Source organism: Sphaeramia orbicularis, chromosome 12 (assembly GCF_902148855.1).
Source record: "Sphaeramia orbicularis chromosome 12, fSphaOr1.1, whole genome shotgun sequence".
In the NCBI taxonomy this organism is placed as follows: domain Eukaryota; kingdom Metazoa; phylum Chordata; class Actinopteri; order Kurtiformes; family Apogonidae; genus Sphaeramia; species Sphaeramia orbicularis.
This window is the reverse complement of record NC_043968.1, coordinates 426,608-439,373: the sequence shown is the minus strand read 5'-3', so window position 1 is coordinate 439,373 and position 12,766 is coordinate 426,608. Positions and strand designations below refer to the sequence as shown.

General features: G+C 39.2%; 1 protein-coding gene across 1 annotated transcript in view; it reads left to right on the top strand.

Annotated features, from left to right (window-relative positions):
* The first annotated feature begins 853 nt into the window (after positions 1 to 853).
* The window catches only part of LOC115430766 (phospholipid-transporting ATPase IC-like), a 33,988-nt gene continuing 22,075 nt past the window's right edge, over positions 854 to 12,766 (top strand). The window contains exons 1-8 of the mRNA XM_030150957.1: positions 854 to 1,033; positions 2,233 to 2,330; positions 6,704 to 6,817; positions 8,834 to 8,932; positions 9,446 to 9,507; positions 10,434 to 10,506; positions 11,249 to 11,319; positions 12,297 to 12,379. Of these exons, the coding sequence (XP_030006817.1) occupies positions 871 to 1,033; positions 2,233 to 2,330; positions 6,704 to 6,817; positions 8,834 to 8,932; positions 9,446 to 9,507; positions 10,434 to 10,506; positions 11,249 to 11,319; positions 12,297 to 12,379 (763 nt within the window). The 5' untranslated portion in view covers positions 854 to 870. The remainder of the gene's footprint in view (positions 1,034 to 2,232; positions 2,331 to 6,703; positions 6,818 to 8,833; positions 8,933 to 9,445; positions 9,508 to 10,433; positions 10,507 to 11,248; positions 11,320 to 12,296; positions 12,380 to 12,766) is intronic.

Genomic DNA, 12,766 nt, shown 5'->3' with positions numbered 1-12,766 from the left:
GTCTGGTGTATTACGTGTTTTTGTCTGGTGTTTTATGTGTTTATGTCTGGTGTATTATTATGTTTTTGTCTGGTGTATTATTATGTTTTTGTCTGGTGTATTATGTGTTTTTGTCTGGTGTATTATTGTGTTTTTGTCTGGTGTATTATTGTGTTTTTGTCTGGTGTATTATGTGTTTTTGTCTGGTGTATTATGTGTTTTTGTCTGGTGTATTATTATGTTTTTGTCTGGTGTATTATGTGTTTTTGTCTGGTGTATTATTATGTTTTTGTCTGGTGTATTATGTGTTTATGTCTGGTGTATTATTATGTTTTTGTCTGGTGTTTTATGTGTTTTTGTCTCGCTGATTTCGTGTAGTCGTCATGTCATATTTTTTACGTCTTTCACAGCTTTTTTTGTCCTTTTTTTATGTCGTTTTTGTCCTGTATCTGTTGTGCGGTTTTTGTCCTGTTTTGTTGTTTTTGTCTCATGTTTTGTGTTTTCGTCTCTTTGTCGTATTGTTGTTGTTTTTGTGACGTTCGTCTTTTCATGTCATGTTGTACTTGTAGGTGAATCACAGCATTTTTGTTTTTGATGTTTCTTAATCTTTTGTGTCTTTTTCATCTTGTGTATTTTGTTTTCATATCGCTGATTTCATGTTTTCATGACTTGTGTGTTGTTTCGCTGCTGTGTGATTTATTGACCAACTCTTCTTCTTCTTTGTCTTCTTTTTCGTCATGTTTTTCTTCTCCTTTTTCTTCTTCATCTTCTTCTTTTTTCCTTCTTTTTCTTTTTCTTCCTTTTCTTCTTTTTTTCTTCTTCTTGTCCTCCTTCTTTTTCTTCTCCTCCTTCTTCTTCTTCTTCTGTTTCAGAGTTATTCGTAGTGTGACCATGAGTCGGCGGCGTGCTGACTCCCAGGGTTCCATGGGGCCCGATGATGAGGCCATGCCGTACAGCGACGACGAGACGGACGATGAGTTGGACGCCAGTTCAGAAGGCGAAGTGGAGGAAGCTCAGGGCCCCATCCATCCGCCAGTGGAGCCCAGAGCCAGCGGTCAGTCCACAAAAAAAAAAACCTACCATGAATGTATTTACTGTGACCTGTGACTGTATTCAATACAAACGACCACAACTGGATGGAACTGAGTGTCAGTCACTGGGATGTCCCGCCCACAGACGTCCTTCAACTGTGAACAGAGTTTGTAGACATTGTCCCAAAGAAAATACAAATAGAATTTTAAATTAATCTGACCAGTAGTTTCAGAGAAGATTGTCGAAATGTAGACAATAATGACCTTGAGTTTGACCCTTCAAGGTCACTGAAGGGTCAAAGGTCATGGACCCAAATGAAAGTCCATATATGACTTCTATCAGTGATCAATAGGAATTAGACTGAGATCTGGAACGGTTTACATGTTCTAAACCATCAACATGTGGACCAGTAGAAGGAAAGGAACATGTTTAGTATTTAAAAAAATGTGTCATAAATCTAAATTTCTCAAAACGGTGAACAGGTTCGTAGACGCTCCAGAAAAATGCATATGAACTTTTGAAATGAATCCAATCAGCAGTCTTTAGCTTACCGGCCGACAGGCCAGAAGCTATTGTCGTCATGCGGCGTCTGTCGTCCGTTAGAAAAATTTCAATCGTCGTCATCTCCGAAACTACAATTCCGATTGACTTCAAACTTGGTATACAGCTTCTTTATGATGATGTCAACACAAGGTATTGAAATTATTTCCATCCGGATCTGATTCTGGATTTGGTGCGACTTAGAAAAATTTTCCCATTATAACAGATAGGAAGTGGATTGATCCAATAAACTAATATCAATGATATGAAGTGTGAATTTGAATTTTTTACAGATCTGATTGGAATATGACCAAAACATGGGCTGTTTCTGTAATAGAATAAATACGCAGAACTGGGTGAGAATAAATGGCATCTGGAGACATTTCCCAAAGCTTTGAATTTGGTCGGTAAGCTACAGGGCCATTGGTCCGATTTTTCAGAGATGTTTGAAGACATTTGTAATGAGGACCAATATCCTTATGAATCTAGAACCGGCTCGTTTCGTTGAATTTAGAGCCGAGTTGTTTCAGTGAATTTAAAACGGACTGGTTTCAGTGAATCTAGAACCAACTGGTTTCGGTGAATCTAGAACCAGACGGTGTGGGTGTAAACGAAGCTTTAACCAGAACTCTTTGACTCTTTGTTTTCATCAGAACTCTGTGCCTCTGTTTTTTTTTCCAGACGTGTCCTGGAAGGTCAAAGCCAACGACCGGGCCTATCATCAGCTGCCGGAGTTTCAGAAGAAAGTCTTCCTGTGTTTTAAGAAGAGCAGATACTCGGTGAGTTCAACACGACGCTGCGTTTTACCGGACGCACCTGAAAGCATTGGGTTTTAGATGTCAACGGGGGGGTGCTTAAAGGCGTGGTCTGATGATGTCATTGACATTTGATGGTTAAATGTTTTGAATCCAGCTCTTGTATGTTTTTACTGCTGTGGTTGAACAGAGTTTATGTGAGGACAGAGTTCAAACCAATCCAATACTGAAACAGAGCAGAGTGTCACCATGGTAACCATCTGAACTCCAACTCCCAGAAGGCTTTGCACCGAGCAGCGCCGTTCAAACTGGGTTCCACCACATTAGACACATTTATGCACAGACTGAGAGTCCAGTTAGGACCAGGACCTAAGACCTAGACCAGGACCCAATACCTAGACCAGGACCCAAGACCTTTACCAGGACCAGGGTCCAAGACCACGACCTAAGACCAGGACCAGGGCCCAAGACCTGGACCAGGACCAGAGCCCAAGACCAGGACCAAGACCATGATCATGACCCAAGACCAGAACCTGGACCAAGATCCATGATCATGACCCAAGACCTGGACCTGGACCATGACTTGTTTCATGACAAAGACCTGGACCAGGACCATGATCTGTACCATGACTAAAACCTGGACCAGGACCAGGACCTGGACCATGACTAAGACTTGTACCAGGAGTTCATGTTGTTGGGGTCTGTCCAGGTTCATGCAGGTGTAGATGTTCCACAGTCAGGATAGTGTTGGTTCCAGATCAACATGAATGCGACAGTGGATGAAACAGACACAAGTTTGACTCCTTTTTCTAAAAAAGTATTTAAAGTCAGTGACGTCTGTGAATGGAAGGAACGTTAAAATCGAAGCAGAACTGAACAGGTCTGATGTTCCTGTCCTTCAGACTTGGACACACGTGGATGTAGTTCTTCTTTGGGTCTGATTCTGCATTTGGACATTTTTAAAAACACATGAATGAAACCTTCAGACGCTGACGTTGAAACTGCAGCTGAATCTACAGACGGGATCTCCGACGGCAACGGGGAATGCAGATGTTGTTTTTCCTGTTTCTGCTGAGTCATGTCTGAGGTTCAGGTGGAAACAGACAGTTTGTTCTGGAATCCGACAGGTTTGGACGTCTGCGATCAGGATTCTTCTAAAGCAGGGGTGTCAGACTCATTTTAGTTCAGGGGCCACATACAGTCTGATATGATATGAAGTGGGCCGGACCAGTAAAATAGTATAAATAACAGGATAATAACAATTTTGAATAACTATGAATTGTACTCAAACATAACATGAACAAATATGAACAACCTGAAAATTCTTTAGTAAAATAAGTGCAGTGTTAAGAATATTACGCCTTAGTTTATCATTTATACATGTGAATCACAACTTGGAGATCACAGTGGATCTACAAATACACAAAACATTAAATAGCAGGCAGAATATTATTAAAATTCCACATATTTCTCTTAAGACATTTCAGATATTCACATTTTTTAAATAAAAGGCTAGTATGTAAATGTAAATATTCTTTTGTAATGTAACTTTTTTTTTACACCAAAACAAAGAGACCGTTTTCATTATTTATAGGTTATAATGATAGTATTTTACTGGTCTGATCATTTTTAGATTGAATTGACCTAAAATGATTTGAACATCCTTGATTGTTAATATCTTCAGTGTAATTTTTACATTTCACAAATTCATCCCAAGGGCCGGATTCAACCATTTGGTGGGCCAGATTTGGCCCCTGGGCCACATGTTTGACACCTGTGTTCTAAAGAATGTTTCAATCTGGATTCAACCCTTTAGGAGTTTTATCAGAAAATATTCAAGTTCCATATGAAGATTTCCAAAAGCTGTGTTTGAGAAGTGTTTAGAGATAAAGTCAAACTATATGAGAAGAATATTGGGTACAATGGGAGTAAATGCACTCATCTAATTTGCATATTGGGACATCACAGGGCGGCGGCCATTAGGGCTGTAAGAAAATATGGGTTCTGCAGTATATTGCAATCTTTCATTTCACAATACTGTATCGATATTAAAAAGTACTGTATCGATATTTTTAGGTATTTATTCAAATGCAGATATGGTGGAGGTTCATTTTTGTTTTTTTGTTTTTCTTTATTGTTTATATCTTATGTATTATTATTTAAAACTGTTTAATGGTTATTTGAATCATCCTAAAAGCACTTTTCACTGTCTGGGAGGCAGATGGTAGTTCCTTTGGAAACTGGGAGAATTAGAAACATTTTGTGATATAGCATTAGATCCTGTTCTGATCAAATAAAAATGTGTTTAGTAATACTAAAACTAATTCACCAAATGTTCCTCCGTTCAAACTGAAATTCTGTTTTACAGACATTACAGTTTCAGATCCTGTTCAAATGTTCATATTCTATTAGTTCACAACTAACATCAGAACAGTATTTTAGTTCAATCCCAACAAAGGAACTAACATTATTTAATAAGAGTGTTAAATAATGATAAATAAGATATAAACAATACAGAAAACCAAAAAACTCAAATGAACCTCCACAATATCTGCATTTGAATAAATACCTAAAAGTATCCATACAGTACTTTTTAATACAGATACAGTATCGTAAAATGAAATATCGCGATATATTGCAGAACCAATTTTTTTCTAATACCTCTAATGCTTACGATGTTTTTTAATGTGTTTTTAAGGGCTTTTAATTACTTTCATCTACATGAATCACAGATTAAACAGGACTCAGTGGTTTGACTGAAACTTTACGACACAAACAGAAGAAGTCATCAAAGTTTAAAGAAGAGCTGAAAACCAGACGACAGCTGTCTGGTTTCTCTAACTTTCATTGTGATCATTAAGGATATGGACTGACGGACGCTTTCCTGCACTCAGACTCTGGATACATGTGGGTCATGTTGCTGTTCAGTGAAAAGCCTCATGGGAAACAGAGTTCAGATGGTTATCGTGTCGTGAAACTGTAGAGAACGCTGCTTTGTCCTCACATCAACTCTGTGTTTTTCAAACCACTGCGTTAAAAACAGTCGTCTGAGGTCCTTCCTGTCACTGTGGTCTCTGCTCTGGGTCCAACGTACGTTATTTAACCCTTCGGACCGTAAATCCAGAACCGATTTAAGACGACCTATCAACAGACGGAGCCTCGCTGAGTTTTCAGATGCAAGGTTATTATCACTAACGAAAACTAATGAAATGATGAAAACTAGAATTGAAAAAACATTTAACTGAAATAAATAAAACTATAATTAAAAGAAAAAAAACATAACTAACTGAAACTGTATTGTGTGTTTACAAAACTAAAACGGATAAAAATTATGGAGAAAATTCCCTTCGTTTTTGTCTTTGTCAACGTCAGATTGATGCAAAAATGATTTATTTCGCTCTAGCAGTTTTATCTAGCAGCACCACACGACACTTTTTGGTCCGTCCCTTTTGTTCACTTGTGGTTTCCAGTCGTCTTCTGGTCCCCACTCTACCTGGAAACATGGAGACTAAAGTTGGGAGAAAGCAGCAGAGTCCTGTCTGGGATTTATTTGAATACGACGACAGAGAAGAAGAGAAAAGAGACGACTGAACTACAACTAAACTACAACTAAGCATTTAGAAAAAATGAAAACTAATAAAAACTAACAAACCTGCTCTAAAAATGAATTAAAATGAACTGAATTAGAGAAAAAAAAAGTCCAAACTAAATAAAACTAAACTAGAATGAAAAATCCAAAACTATTAGAACCTTGTTCAGATGTTAAAGTAAAACTGTGATGCCTGTGGTGTTGAATGGCTGAGAGGAACCAGACTAATGAGATGTCATAAAACAGAATTTACACCAACCTCATCATCATGTTTGGTTCAGGAAGAGACGGAAAAAATGGGATAAACAGATGGAAAAGTGAAAGTACATCAGCTAATCAGATGTGAGGCGTCATGTGACACCTGACACCAGTTGTTCTAGTTGTATCAGTAATAAAATGGTTCATTGAACATATGTTTGGTGAAAAACAGCAAAGAATCTGACTTTTCCTGTTTTTAGTGGGATTTTAGGTTCAGTTTGTTTATTTATTTCGAATTTGCATTAAAACCAAACGACAAAAGGATTTTATGAAAGAAAGTCCAACATTCGAAAAGGAACAGGATGAAGTTTCACTTATAATCTCCCGTCCCCTTTATCCCATCCTTTAACCTTCTCTAAATTCCTACACAAAACACAAAATTGCTGAACATGCGAAGGATAGACTCTCCATTTTGCAGCAGCATTTCATATTAAAATAAACTCTGTCCTTTTTGTAGCAGTAATAGTGCACATATTAAAAAACAAAAATAAACTGTCCATTTCATAACAATAATGCACATATTAAATATTATTGTTTTTGTTTTTTTTAGGGAAATGCCATCAAGACGTACAAGTACAACGTCCTGACCTTCATCCCTCTGAACCTGTTTGAACAGTTTAAAAGAGCTGCCAACCTGTACTTCCTGGCCCTGCTCATCCTACAGGTACGACAACAGACAACACTGGAAACACTGTTTATGTGAGAGAGAGAGAGACACTGTTAGAGAGAGAGAGAGAACAAACAAACAGGTGCTAACGCATGGAAATGAGCTGTGCAGACAACTTCCCTTTAGACCAGGGCTGTCAGTCATTTTAGTTCAGGTTCCACATTCAGCCTGATTTGATCTGAAGTGGGCCAGACCGGTGAAATAATAACAGTGATAAACGGAATATATATATATATATATATATATATATATATATATATATACACATACACACACACACACACACACACACACTACCGGTCAAAAGTTTTAGAACACCCCAATTTTTCCAGTTTTGTATTGAAATTCCAGCAGTTCCAGTTCAATGAACAGCTGTAAATGGTACAAAGGTAAGAGTGAACTGCCAGAGGTAAAACAAAAACGGTAGGGTTAAACTAAACTGAAAAATTATGTACATTTCAGAATTATACAAAAAGGTGAACAAGAAATGGGTGAACAACTGAAAGCAGTTCTGCAGCAGTGGAGGTTGATCAAGCCTGGAAAGTTGGTGGTTCAATTCCTCCAGGTGTCCCAACGTTTGTGAATTCCTTCAACCCCCTGTGTCTGCAGAAAAGTAGTGTTAAACACACTGTGGTACCATACCAGTGTGTGCATTATTGGAACAGTATTGGACTGAAGAAAGTAGTGTGTTACTATAAAAATGGAAAAGAGGAAAAGGCAGTGGGCTCTGTGCACAGCCCCAGTACTTCCTGAACTTCAGGTAGGTCCTTTATTTCCTGTCTTTCATTATTGGACACTCTGATTAATCCAGGTGTGTCTGCTGCTTGTTGGGACAACTGATTGATTAGACACACCTGGATTAATGTTTCTACTGTGAACAGAAGACTTCCAGTTGCAGGTTTGATGGGTCCAGTTGCAGCTAAAGCCGTTGCAGAGACGTCAGAATAAGAAACAGAGGCTTGTCTGGGCTATGAAACACCAGCAGTGGAACTACTGAAGACTGGAAGAAGGGGTTCTGGACTGAACAAACCTGCAACTGGAAGTCCTCTGTTCCCAGTGTAAACTCTTCCTCTGTTCCTCCTCCTCCTCTCTCTTCTCTTCTTTCAGCTGTTGTCCTGTCAGTCTGCTCTCACTCCAGCTGTTTTCTGTCCTAAACTCTTCTTCTGCTTCTGTTGTGTCTGTGCTTCTTCCAGACCTCTTCTGTCTGCATTTCCAGTCCAGTTTCAGTGCCTTTGGATGGTGAAGGAAACTGGACTGACTGACACCTGGACTTTCTTGGACATTTCTCTGGAGGACACACCTACATTTTTCACTCTTCTGATGCTCTGTCTCTCTTCTATCATTAATTGCCTTTTCCTCTTTTCCATTTTTATAGTAACACACTACTTTCTTCAGTCCAGTCCTGTTCCAATAATGCTCCATGGTCTGGTACCACAGTGTGTTCCACACTACTTTTCTGCAGACACAGGGGGTCGAAGGAATTCACAAACGTTGGGACACCTGGAGGAATTGAACCACCAACTTTCCAGGCTTGATCAACCTCCACTGCTGCAGAACTGCTTTCAGTTGTTCACCCATTTCTTGTTCACCTTTTTGTAAAATTCTGAAATGTACATTATTTTTCAGTTTTGTTTAACCTTACTTTTTTTTTTTTTCTTCCTGTCAGTTCACTCTTACCTTTGTACCATTTACAGCTGTTCATTGGACTGGAACTGCTGGAATTTACATACGTAACTGGAAAAATTGGGGTGTTCTAAAACTTTTGACCGGTAGTGTATATACAGAAACATATGTATGGATACTTTATAAATTTTTTTTTTTTTTTTTTAATGCTGTGGAAGGTTTTAGGTTGTCGACGTAAACTGAAATCCATTAGTGACACAAAGGAAAAGGAAAAACACTTCTGATGTCTGTTGAGTTTCGTTAAATCATAATGTTTACCATCAGGAGAATCTGCAGGGTGACCTTCTGTGATCTTTAAAATCTAAATCTGCTGTTGAACGTTGTCATCAGGTGATCCCAGAGATCTCCACGCTGCCCTGGTACACCACACTGATCCCCCTGGTGGTGGTGTTGGGAGTCACAGCCATTAAAGACCTGGTGGACGATCTGGTGAGAAGTCCATTTAACAGCATTTAACTGACTGACCACATGATGCAAACATTAGCTAATGCAGTTACACTCTGCAAGCATATGGAGTTTTGTAACCAACCTGACCACATGATGCTAACGTTAGCTACTGCAGCTACAGTCTGCTAACACATGGAGTTTTGTAACCAATCTGACCACATGATGCTAACATTGGTTAATACAGCTACGGTCTGCTAACATGTGGAGTTTTGTAACCAATCTGACCACATGATGCTAACATTGGTTAATACAGCTACGGTCTGCTAACATGTGGAGTTTTGTTACCAACCTGACCACATGATGCTAACATTGGCTAATACAGCTACGGTCTGCTAACATGTGGAGTTTTGCAACCAACCTGACCACATGATGCTAACGTTAGCTAATGCAGCTACAGTCTGCTAACATATGGAGTTTTGGAACCAACCCTCTGGGTACGACTTAATCCATGAAGCGTCTCTGAATCTGTCCTTTTGTGTTTGTGAATTCTTTCAGGCGCGACACAGGATGGACAAAGAGATCAACAACAGGAAGTCTGAGGTTCTCCTGAACGGAAGGTCAGAGTTCACAGGGTCAAAGAACAGCTAAAGGAACCGGGATTTACTCGCTGAAAGAACCCCAGGTTCTACAGAGAGTAAAGACGGTCCAGGACACGGTACACTGAGTGTAAATATGTTCTAGGTCCAGGTTCTACTGAGTGTAAATATTTCGAGGTCCAGGTTCTACTGAGTGTAAATATGTTCGAGGTCCAGGTTCTACTGAGTGTAAATATGTTCTAGGTCCAGGTTTTACTGAGGTCAGATGTTGGTGGGCGTCGTCCATTTCTTGTAGTTTTTCTTCTTTTGCTCCTTTTAACAAATGATTCAAACACAAACTCAGTGAATCTGGTGTCAGTGGAATAAACCAGTTCAGGCGCCACTGGATTAAATATGGAGAACGGAAGAACACTGACAGTGTGTTCCACCAATCAGAGCTCTTCAACACTCTGCCCCGCCCCCAAGAACTCCACAATAAGACAAAATAGAAAGAAAAAGACAAAAGACACAATAAGAAAAAATGCAACGTAACAGAAAAGACGAAAAAGACGCAACAAGATGAGACAGACAGACCAACGCCGGCAAAAACAGAACCTCCTTGGCAGAGGTAAAAAGACGCAACAAGACAAAAAAGACAACAAGATGGTAAAGACGAGCTTTAGTGAAAAGACCCAGATGCATGATGGGATAAATGGAAATGTGGAACACTGACAGTGTGTTCCACCAATCAGTGTTCTTCAACATACAGCCCCGCCCCCAAGAATTCCAGGATTCTGAATTTTTTTTTCCTGATTTCAGAGTAAAGTTTTTTGTTTTTTTTTTAAAGTTCCCCTGCTGCAAACGGGGCTGATGATGTCATGGTGACATCATCAGACAGTCTTACTGAGTGCGATGAAAGGTTTGGTTTTTCTTTCCTCTGGACGATGAAAGTGTTTTTTTTTCTTCAGGTTTCAGGAGGCAAAGTGGAGGGACATTCAGGTCGGAGACGTCGTACGACTGAAGAAAAATGACTTTGTTCCGGTAAGTTTTTAAATAGTTTCCTCTGGGTTTTTCCTCATGAACCTTAAGATTTTATAACGTTGAACAATAATGACATTTTATTTATAAATGTCAGATTCTTACGTGTAAATATAACTTCATAATATCACAGAATGTGCAAGATTTTTTGTGACATTTAATTTTTTCTTTTAATTTGATCAGTTTAATCCCAAAGAACATTTGTTGTAAATTTATGCCTTTTTTTTTTTTTTTTTTCAAAAATGGCTTTTATTGAGTTTTTCTTCTAAATTTACTACTGTAATGTTTATGGGTGTATAATAGTTTATATATAATATGTGTGTAATCTAAAAGTATCAACATTTTTTCTGTAAATTTATCATTAATATCAATGTTTTTCTTGTAAATATAAGATTTAATAATCTGAGAAGACCTAATGTTTGGTTGCAGTTGAGTTTCCTCATGAATTTAGAACTTTTTTTGTTATTGTTTATTTGATTAATGTGTGATTTCTTGATCAATTGTAAAAGTCATTTATTTATTTATTCATTCATTCATTTAAGATAAAATAGACCTAAAAAAGTGTGACGGTGTCAGATTATGGATGTATGTTAGAACTGTAGAACCCCATCTTGGTTCTGTTCTTAGACTTGTTTCTGTTCTTAGACTTGGTTCTGTTAGTCTTGGTTCTGTTCTTAGACCTGGTTCTACACAAACACATATACGCTGTGATAATAGAACTGTTCTGTCGTCGGTCTCCCTTCAGGCGGACATCTTGTTATTATCCAGCTCCAACCCAAACAGTCTGTGCTACGTGGAAACGGCCGAACTCGACGGGTAAGACTGGGACGTGAACATGTGACCTGATGATCGGTGTGTTTTCTCTGCACACGCTCACACACGCCCTGTTCAAACCACTAATGGACTTTACTTTGGTTCCATACGGTTCTGTTTAATCTGCTCAGCAAACACACAAGACCATGATAAGAGTCAAGTAAACGTTGGTCAGGGTCATGTGACCTGCTCTGAGGAAACGCCCTCACATCAAACAAGTTTTATTTACCTGGAGGTGGTTTAACGTCACGAAAATGAACTTGTTTCTATGGAAACGCACACAGACACACAGAGATGTGAAGTGAATTCAGTCATGTGGTCTTATACACCTGTAGGGGGCGTGGTTCTATACACCTGTAAGGGGAGTGGTCTTATACACCTGTAGTGGGAGTGGTCTTATACACCTGTAATGGGAGTGGTCTTATACACCTGTAAGGGGAGTGGTTTTATACACCTGTAGGGGGAGTGGTCTTATACACCTGTAATGGGAGTGGTCTTATACACCTGTAAGGGGAGTGGTCTTATACACCTATAATGGGAGTGGTCTTATACACCTGTAGGGGCGTGGGCTTATAAACCTGTAATGGGAGTGGTCTTATACACCTGTAGGGGGAGTGGTCTTATACACCTGTAATGGGAGTGGTCTTATACACCTGTAGGGGGAGTGGTCTTATACACCTGTAGGGGGAGTGGTCTTATACACCTGTAATGGGAGTGGTCTTATACACCTGTAGGGGGCGTGGGCTTATAAACCTGTAGGGGGTGTGGTCTGTACAGGTTGGTTTTCCAGATGTTGATGCTGAACAGATGAAACTGGACTAAACTGGTGTTTTGGTCCAGATCCCTGTGGTCCTGGCGGTAGTTCCAGGTCCAGTCAGATGTTTGTTAAATGTTCCAGGTGTTTTTTCTGATAATCAGCTGATGTCGTGCATGTTTTGTTTTTTCTGATAATCAGCTGATGTCGTGCATGTTTTGAACAGGGAGACCAACCTGAAGTTTAAGATGGGACTCAGAGTGACCGATGAGAGGCTCCAGGAGGAACGGCAGCTGGCAGAGTTCGACGGTAAAACCAGACTGACCACACTGTCAGGACAGAAACGGGACTAAAACCCAGTGAAACTGTGGTGAAGACAGCAGGCCTTAGATGGTTTATAAGAGCATCACATCTGCGGTTTGGAAGATGAAACATACATGTGGGTTCTTCTCTGAAACTGGACATGAGGTTAAACATTCAACCCAGATGTAGATGAATGTTCTGAAGCAGGTTTGGAAAAACTTTGGGTCTATTTGAAAAAGAAATATTAACTGAGATGAAAGAGAAACTATTTTTAAGATAAACATTTTTATATTATTTTAGATTATATTTAATACGTAAATCCGCATGTAACACGGTCAAAAGGACAAGAAAGTTACTACTATTTTTTTTTTAATACCATTTTGTTCTCTCACA